Here is a 23,125-nt window from a genome sequence, read left to right as displayed (position 1 = left end):
AAGTGTCCTCAATACACTTGGCACATTCGTAATTTTACCAGTCTTCTTGCTACAACCCATGCCGGTTACAAAACCTACAGCCCCCGCTACCTGTCCCCAGATGGTTACTCATTTCAGATTGGTTTGTACATTAATGGTGTGACAGACAGCCCAAATAAAATGGCAGTCTACTTCCACTTGACATCTGGACCCTATGATGACAAACTCCAATGGCCATGTCCATGGCGACAGGCATCCATGGAGCTGATGGACCAGAATCCAGACATCCAACACCGCATGAACAACATTAGGATGATCACAACAGATCCACACAAGACCTCCACAGACTGTAAGATACAAAGTTAAAGATATTAACTTTAATGTGCTAAGTACAGATACTTGGTTACAGATTATGTAGAAATTAAAGTCAATAAAATATGTTTTATAAACAGTATCTTCTCTCTTTGTGCAGCCAAAGGTAATGTTGAGTATTTCTGGGACAATCCACGAAAAGTAGGCAGTCTAGTCACTGACTCAAATGGCAGTAAATACTACCGGGGACCAGGTTATGGTTACAAAAGTTACATCACACATGATCATCTGAAGAGTCGAAGCTTCATCAAAGGAGATGATGTCTTCCTCTTCTCCCTTAATGGTTTGTGAGCAGCATGTTTTTATTCCATACCAGAGAAATTCTTATGAAATATGATAAAAGTTTTAACTTTTAACTTCATGAATAGATGTGACTAGACTTTTGGAGTCGGAAATCAGAGACTTGCGATTAGAGGCTGATGATCGTAATGTGGAGAAGGAGCCAAAGAGACAGATGTGTATGTGTCCATATACCAGTTTTCTCCTCCTATATTTGATAATTGTACAATTATAAAATATAAAGTATGTACAGTAACTCCCATTAAACTGATTTTTTTTTTTTTTTCTTACAGAACCCCAGATGTCCATTTAAAAGGACAGTGGACTAAAAGATCCCCATGACATCATGCAGGAGCATCATGAAGCCTCAATTGAGAAAGAAAAAAAGTCTTTCCAGAATTTGCCAGATTGGCTTCATTACTGAGCTTGAGCTGCTGAATCATAACTTGCCTTTAAAATGTCAAAAAAAAAAAAAAAAACAAAAACAAAAAAAACAAAAAACAGCTTGTGTTCATTGCCTCCTTAAGATTAATTTCTTCCTCATTTGTAAGTCGCTTTGGATAAAACGTCTGCTAAATACATGTAAATGCAAAATAAAAGGAAAAAAAAAAATAAAGCACTTAATCAAAATAAGTACTCAACCATTAATGCTCACACAGTTTATTAGTGGTTTGTTATAGTCTGTAACAAAGTGCTGGCATATTATAAATAATTAGTTAGCCTGTTGAACCAGCTCAAACAAAATGGGCGAAAAAAGACCATGACAGAAAACAATTCTAGACCAGTCCATCATTGTAGCATAAGTAGTAGAGTAATAATGCAGAAAAAAATCACAGTATTGGCAGTAAGAGGACTCTGTTGTACCTGTCCTGACTGATGTCAGCCTTCTTCCTTTGACAGCTTTTCTGAGATGCTGGTCTGCTCTTCTGAGTTGGCTGAGCTTTCAACAACACCACCACCACATTTAAAGGGTTAGTTCACCCAGAAATGAAAATTAGCCCATTATTTATGGGCTAGAAACATAAATATAAACTGAACATAAATACATGGAACATAAATACAAACTGAAGAACTCATGGAATACAAAACTTGTAAAATTCCCAGAACAAAAAGGTTCTGAGAATATTCAATATCTGTATTTATTGTATTGTTTTACAATTATTTTATTTTCTTCAGGAATCTTAAAACTTTTTTTATTATTTTTTTTAATTGATATTTAGCAGATGTAATTCTTAAGGTCAGATCAAAATGTTATGACAACGCTTAAAGCCTAGTCCCAGACTAAAATGTAAGTCTGAGCTGTTTCACCTGAAAGAACTAATAACTAAAGAATCCTGCAAGCACTTTATTTTCCATCTTTACTCATACTGCACAAACAGTGGTTCAATAACACTTAATGTAACAGGGACTGATTAATGGAAATACAGATCCCACTGTCTTTTTTTCTTTTCTTCTAAAATTATATCCTATTCTTAAAATAAGAAATATTCCAATATATTGCCTTGCTTGCATTATGTGTCACAACATATGTGACCCTGGACCACAAAACCAGTCATATGTGTCAATTATACATCATCTGAAAGCTGAATAAATAAGCTTTCCATCAATGTATGGTTTAATGGATCAATATACTGAGAAAATCGCCTTTAAAGTTTTCCAAATTAAGTTCTTTGCATATTACTAATCAAAAATTAAGTTTCTATATATTTACAGTAGGAAATTTACAGAATATTTCATGGAACATGATCTTTAATTAATTTCCTAATGATTTTTGGCATAAAATTTAAAAATCTATAATTTTTTACCCATACAATGTATTTTTGGCTGTTGCTACAAATATACCCCAGCAATTTAAGACTGGTTTTGTGGTCCAGGGTCACATATCGTATCGCAACCCCTGTATCGTGATACATATCGTATCGCCAGATTCTTGACAATACACAGCCCTAGGGCCATGGTGGAACCAGGAATCCAGGGGGTCATGGTAGAACAGGTGGTCCAGGGGGCCTTGGCGGAGTGACATCTGTGGCCTTCGCCTTGGCCTTGGCACTCGGCGCGGCCCCTAAGGCTGGAGATATATAGAAATTTCGGGTTCCCTGGGCCTGACGTGGGAACAGCAGCCCTCTCTGGGCCAGATGTGGGAGCAGCAGCCTTCTCTGGGCTGGAGAGTATAGAGGCCAGCGAGTTTGAGAGTGCAGCGGCCGGTGGGCTTGACTGTGGAGCGACCGGCGGGCTGAATCGGGGGGCAGCCAGCGGGCTTGACTAGGGAGTGGCCATGGTTATTGAGGATTGAGAAGGAGCTCGGAACTGGAGACAAGAAAAGGGATGGTGAGATAAGTGCAGACCGGCACTTTTTATTTTGGACATACCAGTAGAGACCTGCGCAGGACTCATTTTTCATGCACAGATGAGATTTAGGCTACATGAAATAGTTCTGTAACATCTCCAGGCCCGGATCAAGTAATCTGGAGCACCGGCAGAATTTCCGGTGGGCGGCCTGTTTTTTGGCTGTTTTTGGAGGGTCAATACTGTCATGCCACTGGGGTGGAAATATGGATACCAGTGTTTAAGGCATCAAAGCAGTGTCCCGTATGAAATCTAGAACAAATGCCAAAAAATCAGTCTTTCTTTATTTCTTGATTTTTCTTTTTTTTTCAGTTTTACTGCGAGGACTTTCACATCTCCGTTCTGCCAGGATAATGGACTGGATGAACTTGATCTACTTGATCACTGCAGTAAACATCATGCCAATGACAGCACAAGTGTGGTCAGTCACCATTCATGTGTATTGATCATGTGGTTCAAATATCCAATCATGTGTTGAATTAAACTTACAGCACTTTCATTTGAAACATTAACTAGTTCCTTTCAGTTATATTTAATCCTGAAATGAATAATTCTTACCTGTAGCATAACCAAACTGATTTTCAAACTGTTTTGACAATTTTGAATCTTGATTACAGAACACTTCCCGATCTATTATTGGTTGAAAAAACAGATTGTCCCACCACAAACTCTCACTGCTGGTTGAGCCATTGTTGCAAAGTCAGACTGGGTGTGATGCTCATACACACACAGCAATGTTTTGATAGCTCTAAAAGTCACAGTGCTACACTTATACAACCTATAAATGGCTTGCTTATATGACCCTGGACCACAAACCAGCCATAAGGGTCTTTTTTTTTTTTTTTTTTTTTTTATTTGAGATTTATACTTCATCTGAAAGCTGAATAAATAAGCTTTCCAACTATTTGAAAATCTGGAATCTGAAAGGGTGCAAAAAAAAATCATTTTCCAAATGAAGTTCATAGCAATGCATATTACTAATCAAAAAATAAGTTTTGATATATTTACAGTAGGAAATGTACAAAATGTCTTCAAGGAATATGATCTTCACTTAATATCCTAATGATTTTTGGCATAAAAGAAAATACATATAATGTATAATACAGTGTATTGTTGGCTATTGCTACAAATATACCCGTGCTTCTTATGACTGGTCTTGTGGTCCAGGCTCACACATTTTAACATCCCCAAATTACACAGTTTGGAATGACTCAGTATTGCTGACTGCTACAGTATCAGCAACAGAGAAACAGAGAAACACTCAAGATTTTTTGTGTGCCCTCTGGCGCCCTCTAGGTGTGTCCAGTGTGTTTGCAGACACCCCACGGTGGTCCACAGTACTACAGCCGCAACTTCATTGGCCACCTCAACCTACACCATTGCTACCACCTGGATGATATAACTGTAAGTCATGTACATGTACATAAATCAAAAAACTTTGCCCCAGTAAATGTATATTCACACACATGTCAGTGTTTAACTGTAATCCTTTAATTCTCTGACCCACAGAATCTCAACCAAAGCGATGAGATGAACATTAAGCGTGCAATTCTAGCATCATACAGGGAAAATTTGTATAAACAGTTAAGAAATCAGTCCAAGATATGGTACACTGAAGATGTAATATTGAAGGATTTTACCAATGTTATGTAAAATACAATATGTGGTTGTAAAATTTAATGCAACAGACAATGATTGATTATTGATGTATTTTCATATGCTGTCTGATCTCAGGTATTGATCATGCCTTATCTGCCTTTATCTGCCAAAACTTTTAGCACTTTAGTTCTTCTTGCACTTTTTTTTCAGATACAAGGTTTAGCTGGTAATATGCACTTATGTTTGTGGCTATTTCTTTTGGAAAATGTTTGAACAACAACAACAAAAAAAAAGTGCAATAAAAGTTTTAATAAAACATTCTACTGTGGAAAAGATGTATGCAATTATAGAAATAGTTTACTCAAAAATTGACTGAAAATGTACTCACCCTCAGGCCACCCAAGATGTAGATAAGTTTGTTCCTTCATCAGAACAGGTTTGGAGAAATGTATTACATCAGCATTACATCAGTTGCTCACTAATGGATCCTCTGCAGTGAATGGGTGCTAACAGTCCAAATGGCTGATAAAAACATCACAGTTTGTTGTATTCCACATGGCTTCAGTCCATCAGTTAACATCTTTATTTTTATCCCCCCAAAATTTAAAAATAGCCCATTATTTACTCACCCTCAAGGCATCCTAGGTGTATATAACTTCTTTCTTTCAGACAAATGCAATCGGAATTATATTAAAAATTGTTCTGTCTCCTTCAAGCTTTATAATGGCAATAGGCAGGTGTTTCTCTTCATCAGTCCAAAACAAGTCCAATAAAGCGCATCCATCCATTATAAAAGTGCCTCACACGGCTTGCAAGAAAAATATTCATATTTAAAACGCAATAATCACTTTTCTCAATCTTGCGCTAACAGTTACACCGAAGCAGCTCCGGGCGGATGATGTATGACATCACCATTGTGCAGTGGAAAGAACAAAACAAAACAACAGTCACAAACTAGAAGTACCAAACAAGGATTTGTAAAGAAAAATGAGCTAAGATGAGACTGGTTTTCCTTTGCTAAATCAGGAAACTTGCTTCCTTTGCTCTTGTAAATAAATGTTGGTTTTTATGAAACTCACAGGTGCAAGCACAACGCCAACGTCCAACGTCATCCTCCCGGAGCTGCTTCCATGTACAACTGTGAGCGCAAGCTAGATTAAAGTGATTATTACATTTTAAATATGGATATTTTTCTTACAAAAATGCATCGATTCACTACAGGAGACCTTTATTTACCCCCCGTGAGGAACTTTTTATTATGGATGGATGCACTTTACTGGACTTGTTTTGGACTGATGAAAAGAAATACTGTTGATTTGGCCACTACTTATAAAGCTTGAAGGAGCCAGAACAATTTTTAATATAATTCTGATTGCATTCGTCTGAAAATAATATGAAAATAAAGCTTACAAACTATTACCAAGAATAACTTTGTGCATGTCATGAATCTGGTCGGTGATCTTCGGTCCGCTCACCACCAGAGGTCGCGCTTGCTCTTTCACATCACACAGACTGTTGCACCGCACCCCAGACTACTTCTCCCATCACCCATCGTGCTATATAAGCTCTGGACTTTCCCCCTGTCACTCACAGAGTATTGTGGTGTTTTGGATTGTTGTATGTGTTCCCTGTGTTTAGCTTTCTCGCCTGGTCTTCTCGTTTCATCTGTCTCGCAGCCTACCTCTTGGACTTCTCGCTTGTTTCATGGATCACCCATTCGCTTTTCCCCCCTGGATTACGTTCAGCAGCTGATCAACCCACGCCTACTTCTCGGACTATTCTTGTGTCAAGAATATTCTTGCGCTCCTATATACCTGTTTGCTGTTGTCTGCCTGTTCGATCATGTCTTTGTCTCACCCTACAAATAAAAGCTTGCGTTTGGACCCGCTCGCCTCTCGTCTCCCAATTCACGTTACAGTGCATATCAGGTGATTACCTTTCATGGTTGATTCTGGCACTACAAGATCAGTGATTAGAACATGTAAATTGACAACACCATCTAGAATGAGTGGCAACTACAGTCAGGTCCGTATTTATTTGAACACTGACACAATTCTCATAATTTTGGCTCTGTATGCAACTACAATAGATTTAACATGAAACAATCAGGATAAAATTTGTTCAAGGGGTTGAACAAAAATATAACATCACCAGAAAATGGTTTCCTCCTTTGTTACAACCATTTTTATAAACAGACCCCCATTTTCAGTGGGTCTTTCTGCCTTTAGTTTTGTCTTTAAATAAATGCATAATCATAAATCAAATGTCTGAATTTTTGCAGAATATTACACCTTTTTACCATCAAAAACTCCTGGGTTGCTTTTGCTGTATGTTTTTGGTCATTGTCCATTGTCAGTGGAGCGCCACCCAATCAACTATTTGCATGACACACTTCAGAATTCATCCGGCTGCTTCTGTCTTATCATCAATAAACACCAGTAACCCAGTGCCACTGGAAGCTATGCTTTGGATCATGAGCTGTTCCAAGCCTTCTCCATACTTTTTTCTTCCCATCATTCTGGTACAAGCTGTTCTTAATTTCAGCCATCCAAAGAATGCTTTTCCAGAGGTGTTTGGGTTTTTTAGATGTTTTTTTAGCAAAGTCTAATCTGGCCTTTTTTTGCAACTTGTGGTGAACCCTCTGTATTTGCTCTTGTGAAGTCTTCTCTTGATTGTAGAGTTTGACAGTGACACGGCTACCTCCTGGAAAGCGTTCTTCACTTGGCTGGATGTTGTGAAAGTCTTTTTCTTTACCATGGAGAGAACCATCCAATCATACTCTACTGTTGTCCTTTGTGAATGTCCAGGTCTTTTTATGCTGCCGAGCTCACCAGTGTTTTCTTTTTTTTTTTTGTTTTCAGAATGTACTAAACTGTTGATGTGGCCACTCCAAATGTTCCTGCTTTGATGGATTTATTTTGTTTTTGAAGCCTAACAATTGTCTGTTTTACTTTTAGCTTATTAAAGAGCTGTAATTCTTTATTATTACTGTGCTTATTCTTAATGTGCTTATGGCCTTGCATTCTGAATGTGATAAGAAATGTTGTCATGACATTTTGTTATCATGTGTCACACCAAATGATAAAGTATGTGGAGTTGCCCAAAAATTATGATTTCACAGATTTAAATGGTATTCCACCATGGGTGACTAAGCCCCCGAGATTTAGTACTAGTTAAAGTTCAACTGATCCTCTAACTTCTAGTAAGATGCTTTGCATTAAGTACTTACTCAGCCCTATAGGGGAAATAGACAGATACCCTAAAAGGAGACATGTGTTGAGTATGCATTATGTGTTACGGTTGCTGGTGCTGGATGGAAGACAGGATACAATGTACGAAACAAATCTTATTTTAATTACTTTCAAGAGGAACAGGCAGGAACACCGAGCCATATCCACACACACTGAAACTCAAATCAACAATAAAGACCAACAGGGAACTCATAACAAAGACAGATTTATAAAGGCTAACTAATAATGACAGACAGGTGAACCAGATAACGTTAACAAGGACTAAACCAAAGTAGACAGATCGACGGGGGGAGACAATGGGAGAAACCAAGAATACAAACAGACAGAACTGTGACATTATGATTGGATGATATAGAAACATCCTGGTCTGATTAGGATATAAATACTTAGTTGAAGTGTTCCTCTTTGTCACACATTCTGCAGATGCTCTGTATGATTGCTCTTGCAAGAATAAACCCTGTTCTATAATACTCTCATGAAAAGAGTAATCATTTTTCCATAACAAGGGTGAGTAAATCTTCAGCAAATTTTAATTTTGGGTGAAATGTTTCTTTAAACTCCTTCTAACTCTTAGCCAAATCATTACTTTTATAATATCTAATAATATCAAGTTGACCATAAGAAATCATATACTATCGGATACAAGCTTGTATTATTGCAGACTAAACTCTTTTGTTCTATAAATTGGTTAATACACAATGCACTGAAGAGAACGGCTCAGACTGGAGTTCTCATGGCGTCTCTCCATACATTGCTGATTCTGTGCGTATGCACCACAGCGCTGTGTTTGGTGAGTGTAGAATTCAGTGTCATAGAAACAATGACTTTGTGATCATGTGTTGATTAATATTGTGCTAAACAAAAGCAAATTATCATATTTTAGAGCAAAACTAAAACCGCTGATGTTATATTATAATGTAATGACCTTGTTCAAGACTGAATGAGTTTTATGATGATATAGTTTGTGAGTATTTCATAATAGAAGGTTATACAATAAACAAAGCTTGCACTGTAATAGTTTGTTGATGTAAATGGCAACTTTGACACTTACCACTCAAATGTTTCCTTTCAAAGCCAAAATCTTCACTCATAGGTGAGTCATAACAATCACATAATTTTAATATAACAATGTATTCAATAATCACATTTTTCGTTTTTAAATGATTTGATATATTATGCTCTGAATTTGACCTTTTTAAATTAATTCATTATTTATTTATTTCTGTGGGAAATCCAGAGATTGACGTGGATGATGGAAAAGACTGGGATATTTTTGATATAAATCAAGGTTTGTGGAAACATTAATATCATATCTTAAATCTGTAGCATAATTTTTATAACACTTTATTAACTGCTGTCCTGTTCAACAGCGGCAGGACTTCACCTGGTGGAAGGAGATATTCTGATACAGGAGGTCAGTGTTTTCTTTGAGCAAATTCTTATGCCACTTTCCACAAACAGGGACTGAATCTAGGCCTGAAAAATAATACATTTTTTTTAAGACATTCTTAACCTTTAGAAAATGACAACATTATCATCAGGAGGTCAAACTAATGTGTAAATACAGTAAAGTTTCAAGCAGTAAACATCACAAACATCAAAATAATAAAACTTTATTAAATATAATAAATCCATATTTAACAGGGAGAAGACAGAAACACTATTCTGGATGAAAAGTATCGTTGGCCGACCAGTGTGCCGTACGTCCTTGACAGCAGCCTTGGTCTGTGAATATATAATAGATTCAGTTGAATTTATGCTTTGACCTGTATCTGACATTCTAAATACAACTTAATAATTGCTTTAAATTGCTCACTCACTGCCTTTCTGTTTTACTTGCTCTTTTTTTTTTCTTTTGACAGAAATCAATGCCAAAGGTGTGATACTGAAAGCATTTGAGGAATTCAGACTCAAGACCTGTATTGACTTCAAACCCCGATGTAGAGAGAGAAACTACATTTTCATATTTAAAGACAAAGGGTGAGAAAACTTTACATGACACACAATTAAGCTTATAAACTCACTTCACACACTGCATAATAATCTAAATTCTATTCACATTTGTCAACTTTTTTTTTTTTTTTTTTTTTTTTTTTTTTTTTTTTTTTTTTTTTTTTCAAATAAAAACTCAAATCCGCCAACCTCCATCACACTGTCTGTCACTCGATCCGGTTTCTCCACAAACTACATTTCCCAGAATCCCTCCAGGCTCACACTGGTCTCACCAGCCACAGTCACTCGTTCCCAATCACCAGCCTTCTAATTGGACTCCCCTGATACCACTTACCTGCACACATATAAGCACATGCACTCCACTCAGTCAGCAGCTGGTCTCGAGGTCTCAACGTTGGGATTACCTGCCTGTCTCTACTTACCTTCCTGGACGGATCGATGCAAGGATTTATGGAAACGAACTTAAAAAGATTATTTGAGAGATAAGACTTTGAGTTTACATCAAATAAACATTGTGATCAAAACTAACCACGTCTTTGCCTTTCTCAACTGTGACAGAAGACCAGCCCAAACGAAAGAGGATTTACTTCCACAGATTAGAGTTCATAATGACCGGAATCATTACTAAGCGGTAGTGGGCTGAGGATCGGCTGTGCAATCTACGTCAGGGTGGTCACTGCCTGGAGAAGTACGCGGCGGAATTCATCGAGCGATCCCCATCAGGTGGGCTGGCCCGACGCCTCGTTATGTCCGTTTTTTTTAGATGGGACTGAACGAGAATACTATTCGCTGCAGTTTTCCTGTGTGTGATTTCTCTTTAATTGAATTAATCAATCTCATTCTATATTTGAATGGCTCTAACTTTGAAGTCGAAGAGGGGAAAAAAGAATGAGTGCCAGTCTCATCCTGTCCCTTTTAAATCTTACGTCACCTTGGCAGCTCACCCTATGCCGAGATCTTCCACATGCCGGGCCACTGACCGTGGTCACCCCTATCCTTCCAAGATTTTCTCTGGTCACAAATTGGGGCCCAACAGCGCTAACCTGGGGGCAAAGCTGGCGGACCCAGCAATCACTTCCATCCGATCAGCACTGAAATCCGCTGCCCGTCCTCTGAAACCAGTCTCTCTAACATCAGGCCCGCAGGTCATCGAGCACCCTACCATGCTGAACACTGAGCACTCCAGTGTGCCAGTCACCGAACCACCAGACACGTCAACCTTCCGGTACCCAGGCATGTCTGATGCCCCGGTCGAGATGGCTGCCAAGCCCGAGTCCCCTGCCAAGATGGCCGCCAAGTTCAAATCCATGACCGAGATGGTCCCCAAGCCGGAGCGCCTGGCCGAGATGGCCGCCCAGCCGGAGCACCCGGCCGAGATGGCCACCCAGCCAGAGCAGAGAAGGCTATCTCGCCTGAATCCAGTTTCCTCGTCACGGCCAGGAGTGCCGTTCCATGCGCTAACAAATCCAGTTCCCTCACCACGGCCAGGAGTGCCGTTCCATGCGCTAACGAATCCAGTTCCCTTGTCACGGCCAGGAGTGCCGTTCCTGAGTCAAGTCAAGTTGCAGCTGTGTTTCCTGAGTCAAGTCAAGCTACAGCTGTTGTTCCCAGGTCCAGTCAAGCTTCACAAGCCAAGTCAAGTCACAGCTGGTCTCTACGAATCAAGTCAAGTCACTGCTGGTCTTCACGAGCCAAGTCGAGTTACAGCTGGTCTCTACAAATCAAGTCGAGTTATAGCCAGTCTCCACGAACCAAGTCAAGCCACAGCCAATCTTCATGTTCCAGAGTTAACTCAAGATACAGCTGTTGTTCCAGAGTCAAGTCAAGAGCACCCTCCGATATCCGCTCCACAAGAGTGCCCTCCAGTGACTGAGCACCCTCCGATATCCACTCCTCAAGTACGCCTTCCTGTGCCTGCTCCTCAAGAGCATCCTCCAGAGCCCACTCCTCCTGAGCGCCCTCCAGAGCCTGGTCCTCCTGAACATCTTCCAGTGTCCTATCCTCCAGGACGCCCTCCTGAAAGCACAGCACCACCCTGGCTCCCTGAAAGGCCAACGTCACCCTGGCTCCTTGTAAGGCCGGTGCAATCCTTCATCTACGACTGGGCTCCTTTAGGCGCAGGGTCGCGCCTTCCGGGAGGGGGAGGTAATGTCACAAATCCGCCAGCCTCCATCACACTGTCCGTCACTTGATCCTGTTTCTCCATGAACTACATTTCCCAGAATCCCTCCAGGCTCACACCGGTCTCACCAGCCACAGTCACTCGTTCCCAATCACCAGCCTTCTAATTGGATTCACCTGATACCACTTACCTGCACACATATAAGCACATGCACTCCACTCAATCAGCAGCTGGTCTTGAGGTCTCAGCGTTGGGATTACCTACCTGTCTCTACTTGCCTTCCTGGACGGATCGATGCAAGGATTTCTGGAAACGAACTTGAAAGGATTATTTGAGAGATAAGACTTTGAACCTTATACTGCTTTATGCTTCCACCTTATGGATATTCATTACCCTTCATTTGTTTATGTTGGAAGTCCTTGAGTTTACGTCAAATAAACATTGTAATCAAAACTAACCACGTCTTTGCCTTTCTCAACTGTGACACTAACCAAATAATTTTTTAATCTTAGTTTTTAAATTCCCATGAACTCAGAATTGACTCAGATTTTTTTTAACTATTAATATGTTAACCTTAAGGTTAATTACACTGTAAAAAGTTTCCACCAGTTTCAAATTCAGCAGCTGCCTTAAAATTCAAATTTAAAAAATTTAAATCAACTTAAAAGTACAAGTAACATCAACTCATAAATTAAATCAACATAAAAGTACAAGTCATTTTAACTCATTTTATTGTAGTGAGTTGAAATGACTTGTAGTTTGAAGTTGATTTAACTTAAAATTTGAAGGCAGCTGTTGACCTTAAGTTTTTAAGTTGAAACTGGTGAAAACCTTTTATAGTGTATAAACTAGTGTGCTCTAAAGCAATGGCATTCACATTCACATTTAGAAGATAAAAGCATTCAAAACTTAGTCTCTAACTTTCACCAATATAAATCAACGACTTTGATGACATCACACTGCACTTTAGCTTCTCATCAAACTTTCTGTCCTATCAAATGCTCTCTAGAATCTGAAGCGTCCCGCCCACTCATAGACATGTCTATATGTCCCTGTACCAAATCACACCCTAAACCCTCGCAGTCTTCCTTTGAGTCAACACATTTGTGACATAATTCCACATTGACTGTCAGTAGAAGTCTGCTGTGGAGCTCGCTTCTAGTGATGGGAAGATCAGATCATTGTACAGATCATTTCAGATAAGTAATCTCCTTCATCAAAATAAATAAATCTATTTTTTTCATTTTGTTTATTTCAGCAGAAGATAAAATGTTGCATGTTAATAGCCAAGTTCCACAACACATACACAATATTTCAAATGAGATTGTTAATAAAACTATAATGCAACCAAGGCCAAATTCTGCGAAACAGAAATGATTAATTCATTGTTTCAGGTTGTGCAGTCTTTTAGTTTCTTTCACCTCCCAGGGTGTGTTTCCCGTACAATGAGGTAATTCGCTAATTAACCACCATAGTAAGATGCATTGTTGTGGAAAAAAACTAACTAGTTACGACTGTTTACCAAACACAGTCGCACCTTCGTTGTTTGAACCACATTAGTCCAACAACATAGAGCCATTGTTAATGACATCACATGCATGTGAACGTATAAATGTTAAGAATTAACTGGTCACAAATCACACCCTAAACTCTTGCAGTCAAAAATCCACACTTTTGTGATGTAATGTGGCCCTGCCTGTCGGGCAGAAGTCTGCTGCGGAGCTCAGATTTTTTTGTAATGTATAATAAAACTATATAAGTTACATATACAACATAATATATTATTGTATAATTACCATAGAATATATAATGATATGCAGTTTACATCGCCTTCACTGAATAAAAAATTGAATAAAAACAGAGCAAAGCAAAAACACAATGATACAAATTCTTTATTCATCATTTTGTAGATGCAGAGTTTAAAAACTTGTTGAATTTTATGTAGGAAAGGTACACTGCCATCTTGTTCTGACCAAAGTGACTTCAGTGCACCTGATGTCGTAATGACGACTTGTGAACTCGTAAGTACGAACATCCCAGGACAACCTGAACGCAGCATTAGACATGCACATGGCAGCCTTTGTAAGTCTGCAAGACTGCAATTGCACATGAAGTGTGCCGTTTGTAACAGGGCCTAAGGGGCAGTCACAGGATGAACGAATGACTTGACCTGAAGACTCTAGAGGTGAACTAATCATTTCTGTTTCCTGTAAAGAACCAATTGGATGTTGCACATGTGCGGTCAACTCAATGTTCCCGAGTCATATTAAAGATTGCCTAAAATTAAACTAATTGTTCATGAACGACACATCACTACTTGCTTCAGTGCGGGCTCAGCAGAAGTGCGCATCGAGGGCCATAGTGGCCACAAAGGGGGTGTTTGCGAGCACCTTTCTGAAAGCTACAATGACGAATGGGAGACCCTGAGGTCTCGTGGACTTAAGCCAGGCTAATACCTCACGAGTTTTAAAATCCTAACTGATTATGAAATCTGGTTGCAGCACACCCATAAGGAGAATCTTTGCAGATTATCTTCTCTCAAATCTTAAACATGCACACACTACAAGATATGAAGACGTGGCACATCACACACTACAAGATATTAATAAGGTTATCATGCCAGAGCGATCGCCTCACATGATCTCACGCAGCAGACTGTCATTGATATTTCAGCAGCTAATGTTTACATATGTTAGCCAGCGTAGTATCTTTCTACACTCACCCGGTATGTTAAAAACTATGGCAATTCCAACCCAGTACTTCTCTTTCGACCTTACAGTTGTGATACATTGTTGTATCACAACTGTTTCCTAAACATGGTCACACCTCCATCCTTTGGAGCACTTTAGTTGATCAATATAGGGCCAAAATGTTAATGACATCACATGCATATGGTGGAGTAATAACTAATGCTATTTAAATGATTAGAGATCCTGCTGCTGAATTGCACATGGCACCTGATAATTAATTTCATTTTGTTCTCTTTATTTGATGTTTGATTCATTGCAGGTTCCCTCTTATGTCATACTCTGGGGTTCCCTTAGGCATTTATGCACATGCGCTATTAAAAAACGGCACTTATAGAGGATGTGCAAAATTAAATAGATAAAATGGATTTTTTATTTAGATTGAATGAAAGATAAAGATTGTACTGCATGTTAGCTTGCTTATTGTGTCCAAGAGCAGAAATTATTTAAGCCCATGTCTTACTAACAAGAAACTACGCTTAACCACAGGTCGAGAGCTGTAGTTCCACATAAGTTTGCCACGCTGTCTCTAAATGTCCGTTTGAACTATGGTTTTGGAAAACACAGAATCGCTGACAGTAACGACAGAACTTGCGAACATAGTGTGACGAGTCAGCTGCCTCCCCCCTAACTGTCAGCTTCACCCCGTCGGTAATCGCCGCCCTTCACCAGGCTCCCGACGGGAGTGGGCGTGTGGGAGGAGGAGGGGCGCTGAAACATCCAGGTCTGGCGGACCCCGGCGGGGAGCAAGTGCGGCCACCGGACTCCGCCCCTTACCTGGACCCTTCCCTTCTGAACACTGCCCCTTCTTCACGGATTCGTTCACGCCAAGGACACCAGATCCCCCTTTTATTTTGGACACTTTTTTACCCTTTTTGGACACTTTCTGTTTATTGTTTAATAAAAGCCTCTCCGAGGCCTGACGTCACGCCCACTGTGTCTGTCGCTTTGCTCCGCACCCGTGACAATAGTTGGCTAACAATGCTTTTGGGAAACACACTTGTTTTTGTTTTTCAACAGCTGCCGTAAAGTAGGCTACTTCATATAGCTGTCGTCATTCCGATGGCTATAAAACATGTTTGCTATGATCAGGGTGGCCCCGATTTGTGTGCGAGCAGGGGTGCATTTCCCAAAAGCATTGTTTGGCAACTATGGACACAAGTTCCATCATTACCAACACAGCTCAACAATTCGGTATTTCCTGAAACCATAGTTAAAACGAACTTCACAAACAGCGTCGCAAACTTGCGTTGTTGGAACTACAGCTCTCAACCTGTGGTTAGAAGCATATTTTCTTGTTAGTAAGACATATGGGCTCAAGAAATTATGCTTTTGGACACAATAAGCAAGCTAACATGCAGTACAAATAATAAAGCGAAACATAAAGCGAAATGACAGGGAACAAAAATAGTAAATTAGTCATCAGGTGCCATGTTCAATATATACATACATACATACATATTAGAGATTTCTAAGCAGTTAAATAGCAGAAGTTATCACTCCACCACAGCTTGTGACGTCATTAACTAATGTGGTTCAAACGACGAAATGGAAAACAGTCGTGACCAGCTAGTTCGGTTCAGAAAGTGTAAATATTATTCTAGGTGTTGATGTCATTTCAACTGAAACAGGATAACAGGGTGGGACACATCGAGAAGCCCTAGACCTTTTTAAAATAGCCAGTAGTGTTTTATATATAGCATGGCTTGGGCCAGAGCTGTTGAGCTCAGTAAAGACGCATTTGACAGCAGCGAATGACAGCCACAGTCTAATTGATTACCCCTTTAGATTCAATATGAAACTGTTACTAAAGCAAAACAGCAATTATAATGATGCTGAGGATGTGATGAGGAAGTGTGGCACTTCAAGACACATCAGTGGATCTTTAATTGTTTAAATGTATTAAATAATATTTTTAGGCAAATAAACATGTTAGACCTTTTCAGGCATGTGCAAACATTGGGACTTTTATTGCATTTTACTGACTGTATCTAAAAGGTTTACATTTTAACAAAGGGAATTTCAGGGTGATGAAAAGGTGATGTTTTTCTTTTCCATCAGCTGTTACTCATATGTGGGGAATCATCACATGGGGAAACAGAAGTTGTCAATTGGTAAAAACTGTGACCATTTAGGAATTGTGGAGCATGAGTTTCTGCATGCGCTGGGTTTTTGGCACGAGCAGTCCAGATTTGACAGAGACGACTACGTCACCATAGTGTGGAACCAGATTAAAGCGGGTAATTACTGAATTCTTAAAAACATGCCTCAAAAATAACATCATTCTGTCTTACCAAACTCCTAAAATCTTTTGTATATATATATACTGATATTAAATGCAAACACATTTGTTCATTAACTGTTTCACGGTTTGTTTCTCACAAAGGTGACAAGAACAACTTCATTTTACACAATGATACAGTGTCAAGCTCTTTTGGCCTGCCCTATGATTACAGTTCAGTCATGCACTATAGGAAGACTGCCTTTAGCAAAACCGGTGAGCCAACCATCGTTACCAAGACACCAGAATTCTTGGATGTGATTGGTCAACGCTTGGAGTTTAGTGACAGTGACCTCCTTAAGCTGAACCGGCTATACAATTGTAGTAAGTTTATGATTAAGCACTCTCTGTGGAAGACTTGTTGAACTTGACTCAATAATCATATTTATAAATGTATTGACATTAATTTGACTGATAAGATAAAGACTACAACTACAAAAGTCAACTACTTGGCTTCTCTCACTCATCTTGTCCTAAACATTTTTCATAATTCTTCCAGCTTCAGCCTTAACTTTTCTGGACTCTTGCCACTTTGAGGAGCCAAATATCTGTGGTATGATCCAGGGTAAATGTGGAAATGCCAAGTGGGCTCGTGTACAAAGAGTAAAGGGTGGTCCACAGACAGACTACACCAACCTGGGTCGATGTCAAGGTATGAACACCCCTAACCACAAAAGCAGGGTTCAACCCAACCCAAATGCATTCATTTACAATGAGCCATTTTGAGCCACATGACCACTAACAATAAAACTTCATGCAAGTGAGTTAAGAGAATTTCACAACTGTTTTCATTTATATACCATCATGCTCAGTAGCCCCGCCCATTGTGAAATCTCATTGGCCCAAAATCCATATAAACGCAAATATCTTTGGTTGTGATGCATCCAGAGTCCAGATATTTGTCACTGTTGCTTCAATGCCATTTACAAATTTTCTTCTGTGGGCTCATGGGATAGTAAGGTGGTAAGGCCATTACCAATATACAGTAGGCAATGAGCAAACAAATAACAGACAGGAACTTAAATTAAGGGACAAGGATTGATTCAAATAAAGCAGTATTGTCAACCAAATACATGAACATAGAAATCCTGGGTTTGCAAAATGGAGGGAAGCCAAAAAAAAAAAGGAGCCAGGGTGTTTTCATGTCTTTACAACATGAATCAAAATATAGAGAGAGAAGTATAAAGAGATATGTCAAACTTACAGTCACTCTCTCAGCAGCTATATTAGAAACTCTCTCGTAAATCACAGAATTGACCATTATTTGTATTTATTTGCCAAGGTAATTTAACAGAAAGTGTTATAAACATACATTATTATATGATAATTATAGGTCTTACTGCATCATACATAGACTCTCTGAAATGGGATGGTGTCATTTGGAAGACTAGAAGTCTATTTGTTTAATTTTGTTTAATTTCTGTTATACCACCACCGTGTAAAAAGTTGAATAATTTATAGCCCATAAACCTGCATTGCTGATAACTCTTTTATGATGTTATGGTGGCATTTTGGTTTTCATGATAAAAACATTTTACTGATACTGTAAGGAAATATTCTTTTGGCCTTTTGTTTAATTTCTTGTCAAGGACTGCTATAAGACATACAAAATGATCTTTAAACTCTTTATTAGATTTTGGTCAAAGTGAATTTTACTGATACTGTAAGAAACTGGCTTAAAATCTTGTCCTGCTATAAGACATCATCTAATAAAGTTTATACGTCTCCAGGTGCTGGGTTCTTCATGCATTTCAGCACAGCCACAGGTACCCAAGGTGGCAAGGCTTACCTGGAAAGTCGCCTCTTTTACCCCAAAAGACGCTCCCAATGCCTGCAGTTCTATCACTACAACAGTGGGGGTGCCGATGATCAGCTAAACATCTGGGTGCGTGAATACACCACTAAAAACCCCAAAGGAGCCCTGAGACTCATTCAGAAGATCAGTGGTAATAAATATTAATGTTTAAAACACTGATAGATAAATTCTTAGGCTATGGATAACTTTTACTTGCACTGTTTAGGTGGACACCAAGGCTCCTGGGAACTATACCATGTTACGCTAAATGTCTCTAATAAATTCAGAGTGGTGTTTGAAGGAGTTAAAGGAAGAAAACCATCAAAGGGTGGTCTTTCTCTGGATGATGTCAACCTCTCAGAGACCAAGTGTCCTCAATACACTTGGCGCATTCGTAATTTTACCAGTCTTCTGGCTACAACCCCGACCGGTTCCAAAACCTACAGCCCCCGCTACCTGTCCCCAGATGGTTACTCATTTCAGATTGGTTTGTACATTAATGGTAAGACAGACAGCCCAAATAAAATGGCAATCTACTTCCACTTGACCTCTGGACCCTATGATGACAAACTCCAATGGCCGTGTCCATGGCGACAGGCATCCATGGAGCTGATGGACCAGAATCCAGACATCCAACACCGCATGAACAACATTAGGATGATCACAACAGATCCAACCATGAACTTCACTGACTGTAAGATACAAACTTACAGATATTAAGCATTTTTATGAGCCATTAATGCTGATGTGCTAAGTACAGATACTTAGTTACATCATTAAAACAATAAATAATTAATAAAAGTCAATAAAATATGTTTTATAAACAGTATCTTCTCTCTTTGTGCAGCCAAGGGTAATGTTAAGTATTTCTGGGACAACCCACAAAAAGTAGGCAGTCTAGTCACTGACTCAAATGGCACTAAATACTACCGGGGACCAGGTGACAGTACCATAAGTTACATCACACATGATCGTCTGAAGAGTCAAAGCTTCATCAAAGGAAATGATGCCATTTTCCTCTTTTCCCTTGAAGGTTTGTGAGCAGCATGTTTTTATTCCATACCAGTGAAATTCTTATGAAATATGCCAAAATTCTTAACTTTTAACTTCATGAATAGATGTGACTAGACTTTTGGAGTCAGAATCAGAGACTTGCAATTAGAGACTGATGACCATGATGCGGAGGAGGAGCCAAAGAGACAGATGTGTATGTATCCATATACCAGTTTTCTCCTCCCATATTTAATAATTGTAAATTATAAAGTGTAAATGCATGTACAGTAACTCTTATCAAACTGAATGCTCTCTTACAGAACCCCAAATGTCCATTTAAAAGGACAGTGGACTAAAAGATCCCCATGTCATCATGCAGGAGCATCATGAAGCCTCAATCATTCCAGAATTTGCCAGATTGTGTCTTCATTACTGAGCTTGAGCTACTGAATCATAACTTGCCTTTAAAAATTTCTCTGGTCCAAAAAAAAAAAAAAAAAAAAAAAAAAAAAAAACAAAAAAGCTGATAAAACTACTGTGCTATTCTCAAGAAACATATGACTAGCATTGCCTCTTGTGATGAATTGCTTCTTGTATTCCTCATGTGTAAGTCACTTTGGATAAAGCATCTGCTCAATGAATAAATGTAAATGCAAAATAAAAGGAAAAAAAAAAATAATAAAGCACTTAATCAAAATAAGTACTCAACTATTAATGCTCACAGTTTAATAGTGGTTTGTCTGTAACAAAGTGCTGGCATATTATAAATAATTGTAATGTAGTTAACAGTCCTGAATTGCAAAAGATGCAGCTTTCAATTGGCACTCATATAGATTAAGAAAGACTACATTCTCTGAGCCCATGACCTGGTTGTCATCCTGCGTGCGCTCCAGCAGAAGGTTAACCTTGTTCTGGTTGTTGTTCAGGAACATGACAGAATTTTTTTTTACACCAGTCCATCATTGTAGCACAAGTAGTAGAGGAATAGTGCAGAAAAATTCACAATATTGGCAGTAAGAGCCAGGTTGTACCGGTCCTGGCTGATGTCAGCCTTCTTCCTGTCTGCTTCTCTGAGATACTAGTCTGCTCTTCTGACTTGGCTGAACTGTCAACAACAACACCAACACCACATTTAAGATAACATTCATATTATAATGGCACTTCATATATTCAAAATATCAATGTAGAGAAATAAAACTACTATACTGGTTAAACTGAGTTTAAGACAGCAGTGGACAAAACCTGCATTGATTAAGCATAGCTCACTGAGAAGTTAAAGTGAATGAGTTGACCTCCTGTTGTCATCTTCTGTGAAATTGTAAGGATCAGAGTCTTCTCCTTCTTGGCTCATTTCCACATCAACATCTTTAGAGATGCGAGAATGCTTCCTGCAGACAAAGTCAGCTCTCACCTGCCACTTCAAACACTCAATTTTACTGTAGCATCAACCTTATGAAAGAAAAATAATGACAAATGTCTTTGAAACAAAAAGCATGCTGAATTTATATAGATACAGAAAATCTGTGAAAATAAAGAAACCCAAAAAAATCAAAATATAATGAAAATTTACCCATACAAGATGTAGATGAGTTTTGTTCTTCATCAGAACAGATTTGGAGAAATTTAGCATTGCATCACATGCTCACCAGTGGATCCTCTGCAGTGAATGGGTTCTGTCAGAATGAGAGTCCAAACAGCTGATAAAAACATCATCTTGTGTGAAAAGCTGTGTGTCTGTAAGAAACAAATCCATCAAGACACTTTTAACTTAAAACCATTGCATCTGTTTAAAATAACGTATGTATAATCAATCCATAACATTGCTTTCTCTAGTGAAAAGGTCGTCTCATCTGAATCTGGGTGAGAAAATGCAAAGATCAAACAGTTGAAAACAGTCCAGAACAGTTCTAAACAAATACTGTTTCATGGGTTATCAGCTGTTTGGACTCTCACTCTGATGGCACCCATTCACTGCAGAGAATCCATTGGTGAGCAAGTGATGTAATGCTAAATTTCTCCAAATGTTTAGATGAAGAAACAAAATCTTAAGCAAATTTTCACTTTTAGGTAAACTGTTCCTTTAAACTCCTTTTAAGTCTTAGCCAAGTCATTATCAATAACTGCTTTTATCAACTATAAAATATCTCGGTGACTATTACTGTAATAAATCATATCCTATCAGGTACAGGCTCTTATCAATTGCAGACTAAGCTCTTTTGTTCTATAAACTGGTTAACACACAATGCACTGATGTTTTGAAGAGAACTGCTCAGAGTGTTTGAGATCACAGCGCTGTGTTTGGTAAGTGTAAAATTCAGAGGTTTGGAATCATGCGTTGGTTAATATTGTGCTAAACAAAAGCAAATGATCATATTTTAGAGCAAAACTAACACAGCTGTTATATTAAAATGTAATGACTTTGATCAAGACTGAATAAGTTTTATAAATGAAATTTTTATTGTTTCTTGGTTATTTCATAATAGCAGGTTATACAATATGAATGGTTGCACTGTAATAGTTTGTTGATGTAAATGGGCACCTTTGACACTTACGACTCAAATGTTTTCTTTCAAAGCCAACATCTTCACTCACAGGTAAGTGAAACAATCACATAATTTCAATAAAACAATGTATTCAATAATCACAATCGTTTTTTAATGATTTTATATACTATGCTCTGAATGTAACTTTTTTTTGGTAGGCAATACAGAGATTGATGTGGATAATGGAAAAGACCAGGATATATTTGATGTTAATGAAGGTTTGTTGAAACATTCATATCACGTCTTAAATCTGTAGCAGAATTTCTATTTTTCTTTAACTGCTGTTTTGTTCAACAGAGGCAGGACTTCATCTGGTGGAAGGGGACATTCTGATGAAGGACGTCAGTGTTTTTCAGTGGTTTACATTTAACAAATTCTCATGCAACTTTCCACAAATAGGGCCTGAATCTCTGAGCCTGATACATAATAAAATATATACTGCATGTATGTTTAGGACATTCTCAACCTTCAGACAAAATCAACTAAATCAATAAAATAAAATAAAATATAAAATAAAATTAAATAAATCCATGTTTGGTTTATATTCAACAGGAAGAAGAGAGAAACTCTATTCTGGGTGAACAGTATCACTGGCCGACCACTGTGCCATATCTCTTAGACAGCAGCCTTGGTCTGTGAATATATAATAATAATTGATTTAATTGATTTTATGTTTTGACCTGAATCTGACATTTTAATTCTAACTTAATATATGTTTTTTTTTTTTTTTTTTTTTTTTTTTTTTTATATAGAAATCAATGCCAAAGGTGTGATACTGAAAGCACTGGAGCAATACAGACTCAAGACCTGTATTGACTTTAAACCCTGGGGCAGAGAGCCAAACTACATTTCCGTATTTAAAGGC

The 23,125-nt window shown here is 38.5% G+C and overlaps 4 protein-coding genes across 7 annotated transcripts in view; all 4 read left to right on the top strand.

The window, feature by feature from the left end:
* The window catches only part of LOC127157652 (hatching enzyme 1.2-like), a 67,181-nt gene extending 56,737 nt beyond the window's left edge, over positions 1 to 10,444 (top strand). The window contains exons 2-8 of the mRNA XM_051100912.1: positions 8,536 to 8,616; positions 8,901 to 8,919; positions 9,064 to 9,114; positions 9,197 to 9,240; positions 9,471 to 9,549; positions 9,689 to 9,806; positions 10,024 to 10,444. Coding sequence (XP_050956869.1) covers positions 8,560 to 8,616; positions 8,901 to 8,919; positions 9,064 to 9,114; positions 9,197 to 9,240; positions 9,471 to 9,549; positions 9,689 to 9,806; positions 10,024 to 10,258 — 603 coding nt within the window. The 5' untranslated portion in view covers positions 8,536 to 8,559 and the 3' untranslated portion in view covers positions 10,259 to 10,444. The remainder of the gene's footprint in view (positions 1 to 8,535; positions 8,617 to 8,900; positions 8,920 to 9,063; positions 9,115 to 9,196; positions 9,241 to 9,470; positions 9,550 to 9,688; positions 9,807 to 10,023) is intronic.
* LOC127157649 (meprin A subunit beta) overlaps positions 1 to 20,223 on the top strand; it is a 127,683-nt gene extending 107,460 nt beyond the window's left edge. For 2 of the 4 annotated variants that reach the window (XM_051100908.1, XM_051100907.1), the window contains exons 8-15: positions 16,710 to 16,888; positions 17,035 to 17,253; positions 17,429 to 17,581; positions 18,660 to 18,875; positions 18,951 to 19,418; positions 19,572 to 19,757; positions 19,843 to 19,931; positions 20,038 to 20,223. In XM_051100908.1, the coding sequence (XP_050956865.1) occupies positions 16,710 to 16,888; positions 17,035 to 17,253; positions 17,429 to 17,581; positions 18,660 to 18,875; positions 18,951 to 19,418; positions 19,572 to 19,757; positions 19,843 to 19,886 (1,465 nt within the window). In that variant the 3' untranslated portion in view covers positions 19,887 to 19,931; positions 20,038 to 20,223. The remainder of the gene's footprint in view (positions 1 to 16,709; positions 16,889 to 17,034; positions 17,254 to 17,428; positions 17,582 to 18,659; positions 18,876 to 18,950; positions 19,419 to 19,571; positions 19,758 to 19,842; positions 19,932 to 20,037) is intronic. The other 2 variants (XM_051100906.1, XM_051100905.1) reach the window with 2 other exon arrangements.
* On the top strand, positions 7 to 1,236 carry LOC127157655 (meprin A subunit beta-like). Its single transcript, XM_051100914.1, has 4 exons — positions 7 to 328; positions 452 to 634; positions 720 to 809; positions 924 to 1,236. Coding segments are annotated over exons 1-4 (444 nt in total). The 5' UTR covers positions 7 to 159; the 3' UTR covers positions 926 to 1,236.
* LOC127157651 (uncharacterized) lies at positions 10,403 to 12,317 on the top strand. The gene is made up of 2 exons (XM_051100911.1): positions 10,403 to 10,502; positions 10,719 to 12,317. Exon 2 carries the CDS (start codon positions 10,727 to 10,729, stop codon positions 11,969 to 11,971), a length of 1,245 nt encoding a protein of 414 aa, XP_050956868.1. The 5' UTR covers positions 10,403 to 10,502; positions 10,719 to 10,726; the 3' UTR covers positions 11,972 to 12,317.
* Positions 20,224 to 23,125: the final 2,902 nt, after the last annotated feature.

Source organism: Labeo rohita, unplaced genomic scaffold, assembly GCF_022985175.1.
Source record: "Labeo rohita strain BAU-BD-2019 unplaced genomic scaffold, IGBB_LRoh.1.0 scaffold_114, whole genome shotgun sequence".
Lineage (NCBI taxonomy): Eukaryota > Metazoa > Chordata > Actinopteri > Cypriniformes > Cyprinidae > Labeo > Labeo rohita.
The sequence above is the reverse complement of the archived record's forward strand: the minus strand, read 5'-3'. Positions and strand labels throughout refer to the sequence as shown.